We start from the raw sequence: 20,533 nt of genomic DNA, 5'->3' as shown, positions 1-20,533 counted from the left end.
AACTGATTTTGAGTATTTACAGAAAACATACTTCCCTTGTAATTTATTTTTTAAAGAAATTTGTAATAATAAAGTTATAAAATTAAACATAAATATAAACATATTCATATATTTTTAACCTAAATTCAAATAAATTTGACCCAATCTCAGTATATAGGAACGGTCTTCAGTAAATAGGAAATCTATTAATCATTACAGTTAAAATCGTTAGACATATTTTATAGACCTCAGATGGCACGTTCTCAAGATCTACTAGGAAGAACTTGTAGATCAGGATCTGTCTCTATTTCTTCGTTCTTGTGAAAGCATCGTAACAAGTCTTGGACTCCGCGATTTTCGGCATCCTTTTTACATCCCTTGACTTTCTCTGATCGGTGACTTCTAACTCTGTTTCCTCTATGTAATTATTTCCGATTCCCCGCCCCGCGCGAATATCTTTGCTGACATCATCTTCAGTATTCTATTTGAGACGTCCGACAGAGCAACCAATTTGAAAATTAACCACTGCTTTTTGGTTGAGCTACCAAACGCCTGTGGGTTTACTGTATCTTCCTTATCCATGATTTTAATACAATTTTCCTACTTATCCTCTGGCTCAATCACTATCCACATCGTCCCATCCTGACAATCCTCCACGTCGCTTAAAACGGCGTTGGCCACGTGACCTCATTGCTTCCTAAACCCCAATAAGTTCCTTGAGAGGTCCAGCGCTAGCTGGTTTCTCTCATCCCGTCATCCTGGTTGTGGCACTGAGCCAGCTCTGAGGCGCAATCAAATGTTTCTTTGTACTACTCTTTTGCTAGATGTATGCTTTGTACAGTTGCTAATAAATAAATAAAATCCAATTTCGGGACAATTATTGGGATAGAGGGAATTTTAGAGCCACGATGATTGAAGGGTAAAGAGAAATAGGTAGGGTGGAAATTCAGAAAACTTGATAGGATTGCTGTGCTTGCATATTAAGAAAGTTCAATTGCAACAGAAAGATAAGTAATTGCTGCTCAAGCATTAGTAAATCATAGGTTAAAATTATTTGTAAATGTTGAAATAAAGAAATAAATATTTTTTTTTAAGTAATGGATTTGAAACAACGCAAAATAAATGAATTGAGAAAGCGAATAGGAATCTCAGCTGACCGATAGATTCTTCCAGTGGACGTAGTCGAAGGAAACAAGTAAAGGAGAGGGCTGCTCGAGCAAAGGCGCACTCTCCTGACGTAATAATTAGTTTCGACACTGCCAGGACCAAACACAAATGTCTCCCAAGCAAGCTGTGACCCCTATCTGGCAAGTAGGTCATCTCAAACTGCTTTAGGCTCCCTCTTAAGTTCATTTAGAATTAAGAATCAGTAGAAAAATAGAATTTCTGTTTTGTTTTGTTTAAGTAAAACATTGTATTAGTCGAATCGTGTGATTAGTGTTAAAATCGTGAGGAGATTCTTAATTCAAGAACAGATTTCCAGTTACCACTGTATTTTGTCTGTTGCAAGAGTTTTTTTATTTATGAAACATATATGTCCTGGCAAATTCTAGTATTTGTCCAAAACTATAGTTACATCCTACAACTCGTAGCATTTAATAATAGCAAAACACTATTACTACAGTAATTGTCCTGCTGCGAAATTTCTCAAATGTTAGTGGGTCAAAATTATTTAAAGAACTTTAAGAGTACAGTACGTTTTAAACAGATCTATGAGATAAGTGCATTTGTTCATAAGTCCAGCTCACAATAATAGTAATAATGCAGCAATTTTTCTTTATTGTAACAAAATCACAGTACGTAAGTAGGTCTGCCCTTGTATAAAAATAATTGTAATCAATTCGACTGGGTGGAGAAAGAAAAGAAAAGTAATGACTGATAAATCATTATTAATCAGAATCAATTTGATAGCAAGAAAACTATGTTATTTCAGGTCAAAACCAAACATCTACTCAGCCACCGATGTGAGCCATCATACAGCTATAACTACTAAATTATGTTCTAAAAAGGGAATGTACATTTTTTTATTGTTTTCTGTACCAACTACTTTCTTATTCTTCCGAATTCCCTAAAACTTAAAGCATATTATTTTTATTATTGCCAAACCATTTAATGAACAATAGCCACCTCATTTGTCTATTTTATTGTTTAATCGTTAAGATGGTGCCGGATAGCAATATGTACTTTACTATTAAATTCTTATATTAACCATTAAATAAAATCCAAAGCCTAGATCGGGAATCGAACGCACTAAACCAACAATACATCTTAGCTTAGCTGGTCTCGCCTTTAACTGTGGTGCCATTACCTTTGCTTATTAATAACCTTCTGCGTTTGCTGACGATGTGGTCGGGTTAATGCAGTTAACTTGCAAGTTAATGCAGCTAATTTTTCAATACAGTTCTAAGTTAGGCAGAATCATGAATGGAGAAAAGGCAAGTAATGCAAAAAAAAAAATGTTTTGAAATTAAAAACTACAGAGATTGGACTTGCATCTTAGGATGCATCCTAACGGCTTGTCCCCATGGAAATGCATGCATGCTTCTTACTCATGTCGTTATAAAACCGGCGGCTCCCATCTCCAGATAATTTCAAGTTTCCAGTGTTATATACAGGGGTTCATTTTAAGACGACTCAAATGCATTTCATGCTTAAACGGTTAATCTGAGCAAAAAAAATGGTAGAGGAAAAATTTGTTGCCCGTCACCTCTAGTTTCAGAATATGTGACTTGATTTTAGATTTCTGCCCGCTTACGCGGCTGACGCTCGACCAAAAGTGACGGTTTGCAGTTGACCCCCATTTTCATGTACACAGTTTTAAAGAGTATAAAAAGTTATGATAGAAACCGGAAACCGCAATTCGATATCTTTAAAATTAATGGTGCTAGACCATTTCAAAATCTGATAATTATTAATCATATTTCAATGTTTTAACTTGTTATCAAAGAGAAAGAAGAGCACGCGATAGGTCATTTTTATGTATTTTTTCATCCCCTTTCTACCAAAAATATTGCCAAGGCAGTAAAACTAGTATTTTTCTTAATATCGGGAAATAAATCGTTTTCCGAGTGATTTTTCTAAGAAAAATCAAATGTTAAGAGCTTTAGATGTTCTCAAGCATACAAAAAATGGCTAAAAATTAATTTTACATCTGTTACAAACAAGAAGGTTTAATAATTATTTGGTAATTTTGGGAGAGTTGCGTTTAATTACCAAAAAAATTGGAAACCTTCTGCAACATATTTAAGTGATCAATATCAAGTAAAGGGTCAAACTTATTCCTTAATTTATCAAATAAAGCACTTTACTCAACTTGTGAAGCATGTACTGTGCCTTCAAAGTGCCTCCTCTGGCTCGCAAGCCAGGATAGCCATGAGGTTATCAACTGCTCTCTGTATCTGAGGAGGCACCTTTGAAGGCACAGTACATGCTTCACTATTTTCAATTTGAATAACCTCTTCAGCTCACTATTTGTCATAGCATTTCACTCCAATTACTTGAAATTTCCTTTAAAAACTGCAAGTCTTTTTTCCCTTCTTTTTGAGAAGTGTTCTACAAAGCAGGGTCGGTTCCAGGTTTTTGTGGCCCCCGGGTGGCAGGGACTCATTTCTGGAGGAAATCAAGTGGCCACAGACAACTAGATTCAAAATTTTACAGTAAATAAAACGATCTCAATAAATAGGCCACGCCCCCGGTCGTAACTCAAAATTCAGGGATCCTGCGTGTACGATCCACGGCTGGCTTATTTAATAATTTGCTGATGCAGAAATCTCTATCTTTTCAGTCAAACTTTACGGAAATTCCTTATTTTGCCTTTTATTTTGCAATCGTAACTTCAAATTCGGAGAACCCAGTTTGTACAATCCAATTCACGCCTTAATTTTGAATTACCATTACAACATAAATGGTAAAATAAGTAATTCTTATTCCCGAATTTGAAGTTACGATTGCAAAATTAATGGAGAAATGAGTAATTCTTCTCTAGTTTTGAACAAAAGAATGAGATTTTTTGCTTTAGTGTATTAATAACCAACCCACTGGAGGATACAGGGTATCCCGAATTTGAAATAGGTACGGCACGGCCTACTCCCCACTTACATCTGTCATACCTATTTGCATGATTCACATATTTACATTAAATTAATCCGTCCAGTTAGAAAGAAATTCTGAGATTTTTTGCTTCAATGTTCTAATATCTATGTCAAAAGTGCATTGTACAGACTGGGTACCCTGAATTTGAATTTACAATTGCATAATTAATGGAAAATTAAGGAATCCTCATCTAGTTTGACTGGAAAGATTGATATTTATTTCTTCATTCTTTTGCAATCTTTTTCTTTCATTTGTTCTCAACTAGAAGAGAATTTCTTATTTTTCCAATAATTTTTACAATTGTAATTCAAAATCAGGTTACCCTGTGTATACATTCCCTCTCTGGCCTAGTTATTAATACTCTGAAGCAGAAATCCTAATATTTGCGGTTAAACTAGATGAAAGTATTTTTCTATTAATTTTGCAATGATAACCCAAACTTCAGGCTATCCTGTGTATTGCAGAGGATTCACACCTCCCCTGATAGTTACTCTCTAAGCGGGCAAATAGAAACTACTCTTACCCAATGAACATTCCCTTACAAAATTACGCAATGCCCAAACAATTACAGAATTCTTCAGTGATTAGCCATTTAATTACAGAATTAGTAATTTGGATACAGCATTTTGACTAACTGAAGCATTTTATTTTAGAAAGAAATTATTTTGATTACTAAAGATTAGGAAGATGATATTTATTGTAGTTTATAATTTCAACTATTTCTAGTTATTACAAAAATTTTTAAGGCAATTAATATTAAACTAGAGGTAACGTTTCTGAACTTGTGTAAGTTCTATGTGAGACCGCCGGAAGCTAGGCACGGCCTTCTCCCCACTTAAGTATTTACATCATTCACATATTTACTGTAAGTTACTTATTATTTATTTATTTGAAATTTACTACAGCAGTGCAATGAAGCTGCTACAAGTGAATAGGACGACAAAAGAACATGAGAGGGATTAAGTTGCTATGGTGACAGCAGCAACAAACCTCTCTCTCGATTTGCACGCTACTAGAGTCACAAGGTCTCGATTTACACGGTTAAAAAAATTAACTGTTGGTTATATTTTGATTGTTAATCATATCTATGGTTGTGGAGCCCGTATGCAAATGTTGTTAATAGATTTCGTACAAAGATCAATTATGATAATAAAAGTGAAAAATTTATTCCCTCCTTAATTAAAAATAACTGAATAATGTATTTTAGTTGATCGAGTGTGAAGGTTTTAATATTGTCACTGATTTTAGATTGTTTTCCAGTTATAAAAATATATAAATAATTAAAATAGTCTCATGTTTTAATGCGTTTTTGGGAATTATAATAAACAACTTTCATTTTCCTAACTAACTTCTAACTAATTTTAAATAGTTTTTAGTAAACAATCTCGACATATCTTTAGATTGATTTATACGGTTCCCAAATTAGTGGAACAATTCTATTTTAAATATAATTCAAGTCTCTTTTTACTCGGTTTTGGTTGCACGATTATCCTGGAAACATGTCTCCACTTAAATCGAAGGATGGGTGTATATATTTACTGTTTAGTATTTTTTGTTTTATACGTATATAGAAATAAAAGTACTACTTAATTCCGTGAAAATAAATACGTCGTTAGAAAACTTGTTGAAAAAATAAAATGCCAACAGGCATTGTAATGGCGAAATTTTGCACAAACGTCATCTCAATAAGAAAGAAGAGCGACCACAATGAAACGAGAAAATGAAACATCTTTTCACCAATCTAGACGCGTAAAATTGTGCATGGAGAAAGCGGAAGTAAAAGCATGGAGAAATGGCGGGAAGAATTGATTGAAAACGAGGAGGCCGTGACGGGCAAGGCCGCCAACTGGTGTGGTGAGGCGAACGAGAAAAAGTGCAAGTAACTATGTAGCGTGTTCTGATGCTGAAGCGCTCTGAGTGCACTTTCCTTTTATCATCTGCAGCTTCTAGTGACCTACATATTCACTATCAATATCTATCTATTTATACCATTTTCTGATTACAAACTGCTTCATTGTACTAATAAATGCTACTAATTCTTTCTAAATCTCACGAATACTTCCGGGGTCTCTGCAATTAGCGTACTTCCAACTAACAGCGTAGAGTGCTTATGATGCTGTTGCTGGGGTGAATCTTCAATTTTATTTCAGTAAAACTTTTTAAAAAATTCTCCAAATATCGGATTTATTTATTTCGTGTTCATTATCATTGTGTCAATCAATCTTTTAAAATACAGATCACTAGAACATGGAATAACTCATTATGGTACAACTACGAGAAAAATTGTCACTTTCAAAAAATTCTAAATAATAATTTTTCAATTTCTTGTAGAAATAGAAAGTTTTTTGCCCATACAAAACTACTTTTGATGCTAAGTTTTCCATAATAGGCTATTATAAAAAATAAGTTGCAATGTAGACTATATGCTTAATTAGATAATTCCAGGTCTGAGACATCTATTTGGAGCACACTCCGTCCTGTCTGTTTAGCTTAAGAGTTTGGAGATGAACTCACTGGTAAAGTTTGAAGGCGCGAATTTTTTTTGCTCCAAAGTGCCAAAACAAACGTGCCAAACGTCTTTCACACTTACCAAAAAATCTCAAAACGTTTCATCTCCTTACTAACAGACCTACCCAACTTTGTTTATAAGAACCGTAGAAAACTTAGACTAGTAGCTCCTAATAATGTAATTTTATGTCTGCTTCTAGTCTACGGTTTTCACTCACGTAAAAATGTGTGCATCATGCTTTGTTGGCAACACTACTCTGATGCAATTTGTTATGCCGAAAATGGCTCAGGCCCTTTGAGAATATGATAGGAACTGTACCAGGCCAGACAGGCTGATGTCAACATTTATCATTAAATTTGCCGGCTAATAGAGCTGCTTGGATGTCTGTAATTAAGCGTAATAATAAATAATCAAGCGTAATCGCTTCTATAATAATCTCAGCAGCAAAACTGCGTTTCGACTGACTATGTTTGAAAGAATCTGGCCGCGGTTTCCCTATACTTGACGAAAAATCATAACTCGAATTAGTGCAGCAAATCTTGATTATACCTCTAAATAAATTATATGCCTAAATTACTAAGTAAACACAGATTCTTATTGTTTAATAAAAAAAAGTAATGCATTTGTTTCTCAAGCCAAAAATTGCTTGGTACGCCAATGCTACTTATTGTGCTTGCCACTTTAATGCAAATTATTGAAAACTCAAATTTCAACTCAAAGTTTCTCTTAGAATAACAATTAAAAAAAAAAAATCAAAAGCTGTCCTAAGATGGTGATGTCCAAAGAGGGGACTCAAGGTTTAGCAATTTGAGACCTCCCGCAATATTCAGTTATTGTCACCAAGTTCCATTCTCTGGCAATTACTTCTTCGTAATTCAAACACAAATTTATTTTATTTAAGAATATTTCTTGAAGAAAGATACATCCAGTTCGAAAGGTGATGATTGAATTAGTTTGTAAGCGCAGAAGGTCTCGAAATGGATAAACTGGTCGTTTGCAATTTTAGCAAATAAAGTAATAGTTAAAAGAACATGCCAGCGCATTCTATGAAACCTCGGACGAACTAACTTTCAATAAAAATTATGTGGTTTTCAACGATTTTTTTTATCTGAGTTGATCAGCTGCTAGATTTACTTTCAAGTTCAATGCCGACCGGTTTTCTACTTCACTATACAAACAATTTTTAAAGAGTTTTAGTCAGTGGCCTTGTAACAAAAAGAATTTTAGAAAAAATAAAACCATATTTCATTATAATTAGGCTTTAATGCGGAAGTGAAGTAGTGCAATTCAGTTTTTGGCTGGTATTTTTTGTTTATTTTTAATTAAATTTATTTTAGTTTATTTGATTATTTATTTTAACTGTTTAGAGGACCTGTTTTCAAGTTAAAAATATGATACAAAATTGAATGAAATAATCGAATTTAGTATTTCGGATAATACGATATGTATTTTTAAGTGTTCGATTCTCAGTTGAGCTGCCTGCCCTTAGGGTTTTTGTTCTTATGAGCTACTACTGCTCACACTGTCTTGAGATCGGCAGAGCACAGAAAAAATATCTGGCCGCCGATGACTTCAGATCCCAAATTTGATGCGTCTTGAATTAAAAAATTATTTATTTATTCTCAATCCAATAAATTAACTAAATTAGACAAATAGAGCGACATATTTTTTTTTTTTTTAGCTCTCGAACTTCTTTTCTTACGGCAATTCCGAATGTCCTAACTTTCAATTTTCCATTAAACTCCGGAATTTTTTTTACTAAATACTAATTTGCTTTCTAATTACACACAGTGAAAAAAATTAAAAGTCTCCATAAATACTTTGCAAATTCAGTTAAATATTAATAAATAAATAATTCAACGTTAAATTTATGTAACAATTGCAAAATGATTAATTCATAATGCAGTTGGTTCACGTAGCTGCTGTGGTTACGCATGCAGTTTACTGGATCAGATCTACTTGCAGTCATAAATGTTGGGATAAGCTGTAAATGACTGACCCTCATTGGAAATGATTTGAATGTAGGCGTGGGTGATTTTATAGCCAATGTTGGACGCGAAAGTCTCCACCAATCCTCAATCGATAGCATTCTGTTCACTGTAAATGTAATGAAAACGGTAGTGAGGAAATCTTTTCATCACATGTGAGTACACTTGATTCAAGCCTACGCTCTGCTGAAAGAAATAATTATTTAGATATGGATCAGAGTTGGAATGCATGCAATTAAGCTATATTTATACTTCCAAAGATGCAAATATCCTTGAAACTTCACTACTAAAAAGAGACTGCCAGATAACGTTTTCTAATTGTTTAATAATTGATTACTTTTAATTAATGTAATTAATAGTCACACTATCCTTTGCCGACAAGTCACAACTGTTAATTGATAATTTAAATTTCCTTCATGTTAGTTAAAGGAGAAAAAACCTGCTGCTACCCCACCTCACCGAATATAGCAACAGATTGCCCTAAATTAATATTCATAATTCATAAAATATCAGTTTTACTACCATAGATCCGAAGTACGTTGTCACAGAAATAGGATGCCAGCATTATTAAAATTTGTTTAAATCGCCAGCCTAAGTAAATAACTGTACATGTCCAAAAAGGTGGGTCATTCCATGTCAAATCAACACGGGGTCTGAACCTCACCATCTCGGATTTTCTTGAAATTTGGCACATGTGTACTATTGGTATAGACTTGGAAAAATATGAAATTTTACTGTGATATGTCAACTGGTTTATGAGTTACAGGGCTGTAAAGTTGCCAAAAATGGGCCGAAAAACAGGGAACCCCGTGTTTTTGAATTACTGTAGAAGCTTTCCAAAGTGAGCTACAGACTTGGGATTGGTGTCATTTTATAGCATATATAATGCCCTTTCCTGTGATATGCGACACCATATGGGTTAGGATTAATAAAGTTTGTTAAATTTAAATTTAAAATTTAAATTTTAAATTTTTTAAAAGTACATATTTTAAAATTTTAAAATTAATTCTATGAATAGCTAATAGTGTTATGAATCACTGGGCAAAATATTAATTTGGGACGACAATGGCTTCATTGTTAAAAAAAATTAAGTCTAAAGCTCCAATCCGATTAATTCAACTCTGAATTCATGTTAATATAATAATGCTAATAATAATTCCACTAATAAGTCCAAAGTAAAACATACTGTTAAGTAATAGGATCTCTTTATCATTTTAAGCTTGAAAAGGCTTCATTTGTTTGATATGCATCACTTTCTAGAAGGACATATGTAAGTTCTTCCTGTCAGAGTCACAGGATCAATTTTTATCAAAACATCCACTACTGAGACCCAAAGAATATCAGCATTTCTTGGATACGAGATAATTTAGAGGGTCCAGCTGGATGAAGAAAAGTTACTTTTACTTCATCAAGTTCTTCATTTTTCTCTAAAACATATCCAAGCCACCAGTTTCTTTATAGACTACACTGATATAACCTGATATGTCGGCTAATTTTAGTTTATCAGGGAATTTTGAAACTTCGCAAGCTTCTGATTTCATAGAAACGTTTTTAACCAATATTTTGGATTGACTTCTGGGAATGAAAGCATGGTATTGCTAAGTTCCTTTAATAGCCAATGCTTGAGCAAACCGATTTTTTAAAAAACATTCAGATTCAACATAGTCTTCCAGGGTTGAATATGCAAAGTCTATGTTGGTGATGTTTTCTACTGCCCACTCAAAAAGTTGTAGTGAAGTTTGGATTTGATTTCCATAGGGTCGTTGCAAACTGGCACGAGCTGCCAGTCTCTTTACCGAACCCCCTACGCCATCAAAAGGCCCTTTGCCGACTTAAACCAACTTAAAGAGGCTGTTATCTCAGCCAAAGAAGACTGTTCTTAAACAAAGATATTGAATTGAATTATTTTTGTATAATTTGATTAACTGCATAATTTCATTAAAATAATATATTATAATTAATATGAATAATTACTGTAATCATAATTATTAATTCTAAAAATGATTTCAAAATCAATATTTTAAATCTTAATAATTATTAATTATGATTCATTGATTCATTATTACTATTTTCAATTTATTTATTACTTTAATTTTATTAAAATATATTCTCCATGAAAAGGAGCTTTAGTCTTAATTTTTTTTAACAATGAAGCCATTGTCGTCCCAAATTAATATTTTGCCCAGTGATTCATAACACTATTAGCTATTCATAGAATTAATTTTAAAATTTTAAAATATGTACTTTTTAAAAAATTTAAAATTTAAATTTTAAATTTAAATTTAACAAACTTTATTAATCCTAACCCATATGGTGTCGCATATCACAGGAAAGGGCATTATATATGCTATAAAATGACACCAATCCCAAGTCTGTAGCTCACTTAGGAAAGCTTCTACAGTAATTCAAAAACACGGGGTTCCCTGTTTTTCGGCCCATTTTTGGCAACTTTACAGCCCTGTAACTCATAAACCAGTTGACATATCACAGTAAAATTTCATATTTTTCCAAGTCTATACCAATAGTACACATGTGCCAAATTTCAAGAAAATCCGAGATGGTGAGGTCAAAAATGGTCTTTTTTTGTGTTGATTTGACATGGAATGACCCAGGTGTAAACAGTCTGTGCGCGACCAATCTCCTGTAAAGTTGACAGTGAGAGGAATTCAGTCAGTAACCTGGTGGCCCACAGACAGAAGCAGGAAGTGTACCCCGAACAACTGGGTCATTGCCAGCACTAAGTTTCCCTCTCTAACCAATCTGCGGCTGCACTGGTTACTCAATCTTGCATAACGAAACCTTCTTTCTTGTTCTTTTACTCCTTTAATTCATGTATCTCCAAAAAGATTAATCAAACAATGTTCCAGAAAGAAGAACATGATTTTTTTTTTTTTTTATTCATTTGCCATTTACCAACTGTCCTCCTTCGATCCATTATTAGAAGTTGATTGAGATGAAATCATTGCAACAGTAGTGCGAGATGGTGACGTAAGTGAAGTCGAAATCTCTACAACAAACTGATTAATATATTTCTAATGATGGATAAAAAGTCAGGGATACAATAAACATGCGCGTTACGATGGATAAAATCAAAGTTATGATCCAGCACTGCGCATCTAACATTCTCAACTAAATAGAATTATGAATTTATTTAATTAATTATAAGACTACGATATGTTAAAATATAAATAATTTTTAAAATCTGCACGATTGCAATAAAATCTCTTAGTAGAGAAAGCATAAAGCACGTATTTTAATTATAATTGACTTATATTAAAATACTAGTATATACTTTTAGTTTATTTACTTGTTTATTTTAATCGATGTCGCCGATTAAACCGCTGTAATCTGCATCAGAGGTAATACTAAAATACTTGACAATTTAGGAAATGCAATTTAAGTAAAATTATTGCAGTTTTTTAACTATTTATTAGGCAAAACGTAACAACTGTTACAAACAAATATTAAATAAACTTCTTTCTAGATTTTTGTTTTGAAAACTTATGAATTATGTCTGAAAATTTAGCGATTGAAGAATATCACTTTCTGAATACAATATTGATCTTTATTGCTCATTGCACGTTTAAAATAAGAAAAAGGCCACTTACCCGACCCGTTTAAAATTGGCGTCAAAAAAATTCTAAAAATTATTTTGGCATTAGAAAACGTTACCTTTTCTAAAACTTTTTAGATTCTCCAGGTAAGAAAAGTATTTCGTTCATCTCATACTTCCGGCAGTAAGTATTCGTTGGAAATAATTATTTTGAATCAGAAAAAAGTGAATCATTCTGTTCATTATCATGATGAATTACCTCATCGATACCATACAAAAAACGTGGAATATCAGTGCTGGGCTTCCAGCAAGAATCTATGTACAAGGCTTATCTCAGTGGCAAAATTGGCTGATGAAATTTTGGTGGTGGGGAACATGGACAAAGCTTGCCTATTTGTCTCCAAACTGTTAACACTGTCCTAAATACTAAAATTTACTAATTTACTAAAAACGATTTTATAATAAGATGATGAAGTACCAAAATATTTGGAACTAACGTTTGATAGGAGATTGACTTTTCCAAACATGTGGCAAAGCGTAGCATAAAACACGTTCAAAGTTATTGAAAAGGTTATAAAAAGCCAACTTCTTCTGAGTTTAAGTACAGCCACTATTGCCTTTCTATTCATAGTTAAAAACATTTTAGTAAACAGATAATAAAAATGCAATTGAAGTGGGAGTGAAAAGAATAAGAGCGGAATGATGTGAAAAGGAAGAATTTGGTTTTGCGAAACTAATAGTCCTTTCTAATCACGTTTAGTTGTACGTCTAACTAATCTAAAGAATAGCGACTATATCTTGCCAACCTATCTCAGAAATCCATATCTCCGACTACACTTGCATTATTATGAACAATAATTATCAGAGTGTGAAAGATCTTATTACCTAGGCGGCTTCCAATGTAATTATTCTTAGATTGCCACATTTTATCTACAATTAATCTACATGTAAAATTTTGCAAAACCACAATAATAGATTATCTATTTCTTAATGAAACATTTTACAATAATTATATATATGTAATGATTTAGGTGGACCAACAGCAGTAATAAGTGATACGCGAGAATTAAGCATACGACAAGAGCCAGTTGGTTCAATGAAGTTGGCCCAAACATTAAGACAATGATCGTTGCAAGCTATAAAGTTATTTTCTCCATTTTAAAGTCGCTTTATGAGAATCTTTAAAAATAGTGTTCACAGCTCCCTGAACTTTAAAAACTCGCTTAATCTAAATTTATTCGTTTGCTTGTAACGAACTTTTGCTATGATAAAGAAACATCAATAATACATCGGGTCAACTTTAAAACTATCTCCTCAATTCTGTTCTTAGCATCTTCAATTTATACATAAAAAATGGTCAGTCCAGTAATCCCACCATTTGTTGTCAGTGCCGTTTAAATGTAGCAGTATTGGGAAATTAAGTTGGAAAATGCAAATATAAGCCTAAACTGCTCTTGTAAAAGACTTGGATTTGGAAGGTCAAAAGGCCAAAAGAAGAAATTAGTAGCCACGCAGTCTTCAAAATACCGAGAGGTGAATTTGAAAGAGAAACCGAACTCCTTCTGGAGATTTTTTGCGTAAGCTTCTTATGATTAAAGTTATCCAAAAACTCAATTTAACAGGCAAAAGAAGTTGCCCTATTTTCTAAAAGGAAAATTTGACACGTGCAGATGAAACGTGACATTAGACTGCAGTGACATTTGGGAATCTTAGATAGGAAACAGGCGGATGCTTCTTAACTGAGGAAATGGACTTTTGATGAAGAAGCTGTGGGTTACCTCGATTCTAGCGATACCTAAATCTGGACGTTAAGAGTAGAACTGTGTAAATTTAAACATCATGTTTATACATCGGTACAGTATGATCGGTAGATTGACCTCTTTAAGGCTGGAGGCAGATGGCCACAAATCTGTTTGTACTATGCACCAGAAGACGAGCGTGTCACTGTGCTGGAATGATAAGTGCGGCTTAAAATTATACGGAGCACACAGCTTAGTGTTGCAAGCGACCTTTCTGGGGCTTCCGCCTAAATGTCGCCTAAAGCTTTTTAATGGGTTTCAAGTTTATACGATTTTTTACACCACGATTTCTGGCGCATTTATTGCCTTGGTCGTTAGAACCCCCATTAATAAATTCAATTAAATCTGCGCTAAAGTTGTGCAGCTGTCGTTAACTTTAATAATTAGAAGTTGAGATTTGAAAAGAACGGCTTTTACTTTTAATATAAATTCTAGTTTTGTTTTTTAGCTATGTATAGAAGGTATATTAACCGATCAATCCTAGCTCGAGTGAATGTGTTCGTTGGTATCTTTTTAAGTGCATGATTTAAATAATCAAAAAGGTTCCATATATCAAGGGACAAAACAGAGAGCCGACTAAATATTGTCTCTTTTTGTACAAAATTACAGTGAAACTATTAGTTGAATCCCGATTCCATCTAACCATAACTCGCAAAGGAAAGGTGATCATTAATTTTATTAATAAAATCTATTAAACTGGATCTTTAATTGTAGCTTTAACCGCTACTTCTGGTTTTGAACTATTGTTCTGAGTGACATGATGAATAACAGTGCAATTATTATAATTATACAAGCTTCGTAAACAGCCTTAAAGTAGATTAAGTTCTTTTGTGAGATGTTTATTTAGTTAAATAGGAAAATTAATTATAAAATTTGTCTTGCAGCATCTGATGAGCGGCTGGTTGTTGGATTACAGTTACAGGTGTCAACCTGTTGACTATTCTCACAATCCTACTGCACTTAGGGTATGTAATCCATTCATGTGCTTAATTCATGTTTAACTTTTATATATTTATAAAAAGTCTTTAAAGCATTTCAAAAAGCTTTAATTTTCTTTTAAAGTATTCAAAATTTTATTACCATATACTTAGAAGGAAATGTATGATACAAATAAAAAATGAAAGTATAAGGAAATGTAAATCAAAGAATATACAAAGATGAAGAATAGTTTCATTATTAGTTTATTATTTTATGATTTCTGGTTTATGGACTGGAGAAGCAGCTACAACCTTCTCAAATAAATGAAAATAATTAATTTAATCCAATATGAAAATCATTCACTTTTAAATAGCTGAACATGTTGCATTCATAACATGATGGATGGCCGTTTAATTTATATAACAAATCGTTCATTTAAGTAAAGTTTACTGATCACGTCCAGTTGCAAAAAGATATCACAAATTGTGTAATTTTACTAATTAAATTTGGTCCTAAGATCGTTTATTCCGTACCAAATTCTAAGTTTCAATTAAGTTTGTGATGCAAGCTAGTATTTTTTAGTTTGTCCGATTTACAATTCAGAAAAATGCATTAGATGTTGAAATTCCTATAAGGAACTGATAGTTTCACAACCGTTTTAGGAATCATAATTGACAGCTATTTTAACCAAACATGGAAAATAGAGGAACAATAAGGTGAATGTGACCCTCAATTTTCTTTTATCTGTTTCTCAATAAAATAGCTATTTTTCAAATTTTTAATTTTTTTTTTTTACATTATCATCAAAGAAGACATGAGTTTAAGTGGGAAAAACTATCCATTTTATGGGTTTTTATTGGGAAATTTTTTTATTGTGTTGTTTTAAACTACATCAAATACCTACGGAGCAAAACTTAGTTAAACAAATTTAAATTGTATTTTGCATAGAAATAATTAAAAATCAGTGTATTTACAAAATTTGTTTACACTTGAAGAGGACTTATTTCAACTGGCATAAAAATCTTAAAAATTAGTGAAATGTTTATGTTCACAAATTTAATGATGTACTTAGAACTATTAATTGCTTCCATAGATTCATACTAACTGAAATAAGGTTTCTTCTGCATTAATAAATATAAGAAAACCATAATCAATCATTAATTGATTAGGGTTTTGATAACAACCAATGGACCTTTATTTCCCTTAATAATTTTTTTTACCTTTAGCTTCATTTAAAAATGACTTCATTCTTTGTTTTTCATTGTTTCGCATCATCTTAAGCCAACTATGTTTTATGACCGACATTATTGACATTTTATTTTTTAAAATCTTTCTGTACAAAAAAGTTTTTTTTTTTGTAATTAAGACCTGACGAATGGGAAACCAGTAATGTATTTGTACTAACAAATATTTGTATTTTGCAGATGGCGAATCTTTGTTGGTGGTATTATATATCAAAGTTGACCGAATTTATGGATACGGTAATGTTTTCAATTTGAACTGACTATAATAAATTTAATTGTTTTCCTTCTTTTTTGTTTTTTGCATTTTCACTGATAACATTATTTTGATTTATAACTTTTCTTAAAGCTTTTTGTATAGAAAACAAGACACTAGGCAGAAATGAGTCATCAGAAGATTAGCTAGGAATATGTTATCTTTCTTAAAACAGTTCACTCTGGCTTAATAAGTGTAAATTGGTGCATAAAACATCATTTCTGGCAGCAGCGTTGGTTTGAATATTAATCTTTCCTAAATGCTCTCTCCACCCATAGATTTTATAGCTGCCCCTTTCATAGATTTTTCTCTTGCACCATATACTGCATTATAAAACAAACACTTGACATTTCCGAAATATTTCAATTTCCTTTTCTTGATTGTGCAAATCACCTCATTTTTTAAATCTTTTTCTCGCCTAGGAAACGTCAGCTAAGGTACTTTTAACATACTTCTTTTGTACCAATTTCATGCGAAAATATAGCTCCTCCTTGAACGACTAAAACTCAAAAGAAAGAAACGGTTATCACCAAAGAATTCTGATCAAAGACTAAATTCTGCTTCTCCAGTGCTACTTTTGAGGGATTTCAGTTTTAACCAGCATTAACTGAATTTCCTTCATCAAATAAGTTAAATTTAAAACATTTTTTATTATTATTTGGTAGCGCGAAACAGTTTTGCCCTCAAGATGGCAACTCTCGTACCTAAGCTTAGAGCTAACTAGACTATTTATGCCCTATGAATATTCCATTCTACCTAATTTATTTATCTAACCAAAATTATTAAAATGAATTCAGATTTTAATTTTCTTACAAAACTTCTTCAAAATTCTTGTCCCTACCTGATCTAATTGGCCCATTTTATCAACTTCAAAATATTAACAAGTTACTTATTAACATTATCAAGAATGAATGAGTGAATATGCAAGAATGTAACATTATAGTTTATTACAATAAATGTGATGACATACAATAACACAAATCTTAATATCTTGTGATTGAATTAAAAAGTTACTAGTGTCTTCTACTGATTCTTTATTTGTTGCAATTTTACAGATTTTTTTCGTTTTGAGAAAAAAAGATAATCAAATTACTTTATTGCATCTTTATCATCACTCTTTAACGCCACTGGAAACATGGGTTTGCGTCAAATTTCTAGCGGGTAAGTTAATTTTTACAATAATTTTAGAATGGAGCCGCACTCAAGGTGTATAAAACTTTATATCCTGCCTGTGTGGAATACGAATTGAGAGACTAATTATAAGTTTCTAACAACAAATTAAGTGAGAGACATTTTTTAAAAAATAATAATAATTGATCTTATTTGCTGCCGTTTACATACTAAAAAACAGAAAATTTTATTTTCGTACTTAATATATGAAAATTGTTCTAAATAATAATTTCAGCCTTTATTGCTAAAGAAAGCTTGAGTCACACAAATGTAGATAACTGCAACCAAGTGGCCGTGTAGATTGTAAGCGGTTCTTTAATCTACTGCAGCCTAAATGATCTATTTATTTATAGTATTGGTGCATTGATGAATGTCTGTTATCAGTGAAAATAGTGAATATGAGTGATGATTACCTATTTAAATGTAACAAGGCAGAAATTATTGCAAATTATATCAATTCTGTAACTTTTTTCTCGATTTAACTTGTTTGTATGGAAATAGTAGGCAATCCCAACATAAATAATTTAATAAAATTTAAATTATGCACTATTTTCTCCAAAATTTTAGGAGGTTTAATAATTTTATCAAATTATTATTCGTATATCAGTATACGTTTTGTACTTATTAAAATTCCTGTAGTTTTGTAATTAGATTGTTTCTACAGTGCTTGGTAAACCTTTTTTTGTAAATTAGGAGGTCATGGGACGTTCTCCAACTTAGTGAATAATCTTGTGCATATCATTATGTATACATACTACATGTTGTCTGCCATGGGTCCTCAGTACCAAAAATATTTATGGTGGAAACAGCATCTTACCACCCTACAACTGGTTAGTTCATATTGTAAAATAACAGTTATTTGAATTTAAATAATAATTAATAAACAGTTGGAATCAAAACAGTTTGAAGAACCCAATAATTATATTAAGATAATAATGTGTATAATATAATAAATTTATTGCATTTTCACCTGTGTGATTTGCATTTATAAATTTTTCAGGCCCAGTTCACTTTGGTATTTTTCCACTCTGCTCAAGTGCTAATTTTTGATTGCGGTTATCCCAAATTAATTGCAGCCTTCTTATTGGTACATTCTATAATATTTTTTGGATTATTCTTTGACTTTTATCAAAAAGCATATTCAAGATCTAAAGCCAATCAAAAAAAATTAGAATGACGACATGTCTGTTGCGGTGAAATTGAGAAGAAACACCTTTTACTAAAGGTTTGTTACCTATCCCACCACCACTACAGATAATTTTGTATGTAAATACTTTGTAAATAATACAACTGTATATGCCAAATACTTCTTAGCGGATGGACAGAATCCTACCGTTAAGTTTTACTGAAAAGTGATTAGATTTTTATTTAAAAGACACACTCGAAACTGTCAGAAATTGAAAGCTGTACAATAACCATAGTAAAATTCTTGCGATTATTTCTTAAAGCACCATTCAAAAATGTTCACATCTGATTTCAATTAAAGGAAGTCTATATTTGTATTTATTTTATATACCAATTTTGGTAGATAAATATAACGTATTTATTTATTTATTTATTACATCTTCAATCTATTGAAAACTTTTTGGTTGGCTGCTGCATCCGTAATAGTATACATATATTGGTTACCAATTTATTACAATTTATATTGTATCCTGTTTTAAAAGGCTCACAGTTTAACCATGTTCATTCAACAAATGAGTCCAATGTAATAAATAATTATGATGTAAAATCATAAATGGTATGTTGGTTTGTATTTCTTTATTTAAACTAATCCACCGTTAACACACAAAATGTGTACCATGCAATAAGTTAGTATTTGCATTTCAGCCAATTAGGAATACGAAATAATATAATGTACAATAATAATATGTATAATAAACAAAATTGCTTCAGTTGAAAGCAAAGTACAATGAAAAATCAAGACATGTTTAAATTTATTATAAATTACTCTTTTTTCTTTTAATTATTCTGTGCTGAAATTATATAAATTTATTTTTTGTTTTTAATTTCCCATTTATGTACTGTTAATAGTTTTTTTTATACTATATTATATGATGTAAATACGTTTACGTTATGTGTGAATACTCTGTGTTTCACTATTACAATTATTAGAAAGTGATTTTAAAAAACTGTAAACTGTAAACTGATTTTTCTGACCAGAAAAGTTTAAATTATTCCTTTATTTTTCTCTTCTAACAAAATATTTATGCCATTGTATCTATTACTTCTTTTAATCATTTTTTTGTTTTATAAGTAATACAAAAATAAGGAGGCCATAATTTATTTATAAATAACGTAGAGACTTAGTTACTTGATGAACATTGTTTATTAACTTTTATTTGTAAAACTATCTAGCAATTAATACACATTTTGAAGAAACGAAAAAAAGGATGCAGAACTGAGGATTTTCGGCAAAAAAGCTGAAATTATTCAATAATAATCTGAAAAAAAAAAAATAAATAAATCTGAAAAATAAAAAGAATCTGAATTTTTTTGTTAAATCTACAATTTCAAAAGAAAATTAAATTGAACTGAATATAAAATTCTTTCTGTACATAAATGTCAATATAAATAAACAAATTTTTATACAGCAAAAATGATTTCTTCTTTTTACCCTTAAGGATGATTAAGTAGTGCAGGTTTTTAGAAAACGGTCTGTGTTTGTGCTGCAATGGCCGAGCGATTAGAGTCTAGGACCGCAAATCTAAGAAGTATTGAAATACTAGGTGGGCTAAATTTTCTTGCCTTATTTGATTCAATTATTACTATAAAAAAAAAGTTTCTACCTACAATAGCTAGCCGTACAAGGTGGGCCAAATGACCAACTTGGCGTGGCAAGAAGTGCCCTAATTCCCAGGTTAGTTACACTATTGTATGAAAGAAATGTGTAATATGTACTAGCTGACCGTCAATTTCAGTAGAAAAGGGGCTGATATTACCTATCCAATTTAAGCAAACACTTCAACTAAATATATATATTTTTTTTTAATTTAAGTCGCAATCCTGTGGTCAATGGCGCCCAGAG

The 20,533-nt window shown here is 31.7% G+C and overlaps 2 protein-coding genes across 3 annotated transcripts in view; one reads left to right on the top strand and one right to left on the bottom strand.

Annotated features, from left to right (window-relative positions):
* The window catches only part of LOC141450481 (very long chain fatty acid elongase AAEL008004-like), a 77,830-nt gene extending 57,828 nt beyond the window's left edge, over nt 1-20,002 (top strand). For both annotated transcript variants that reach the window (XM_074120977.1, XM_074120976.1), the window contains 5 exons: nt 14,805-14,885; nt 16,263-16,319; nt 17,391-17,496; nt 18,199-18,335; nt 18,506-20,002. In XM_074120977.1, coding sequence (XP_073977078.1) covers nt 14,805-14,885; nt 16,263-16,319; nt 17,391-17,496; nt 18,199-18,335; nt 18,506-18,682 — 558 coding nt within the window. In that variant the 3' untranslated portion in view covers nt 18,683-20,002. The remainder of the gene's footprint in view (nt 1-14,804; nt 14,886-16,262; nt 16,320-17,390; nt 17,497-18,198; nt 18,336-18,505) is intronic.
* The window catches only part of LOC141450482 (very long chain fatty acid elongase AAEL008004-like), a 194,104-nt gene that overhangs the window by 167,841 nt on the left and 5,730 nt on the right, over nt 1-20,533 (bottom strand). The gene's annotated exons all lie outside the window — the stretch shown is intronic.

Source organism: Rhodnius prolixus, unplaced genomic scaffold, assembly GCF_049639745.1.
Source record: "Rhodnius prolixus isolate KJV_2025 unplaced genomic scaffold, Rpr scaffold_2, whole genome shotgun sequence".
NCBI classification, from domain to species: domain Eukaryota; kingdom Metazoa; phylum Arthropoda; class Insecta; order Hemiptera; family Reduviidae; genus Rhodnius; species Rhodnius prolixus.
Note: the sequence above shows the minus strand (reverse complement) of the source record. Positions and strands in the feature narration are given on the sequence as shown.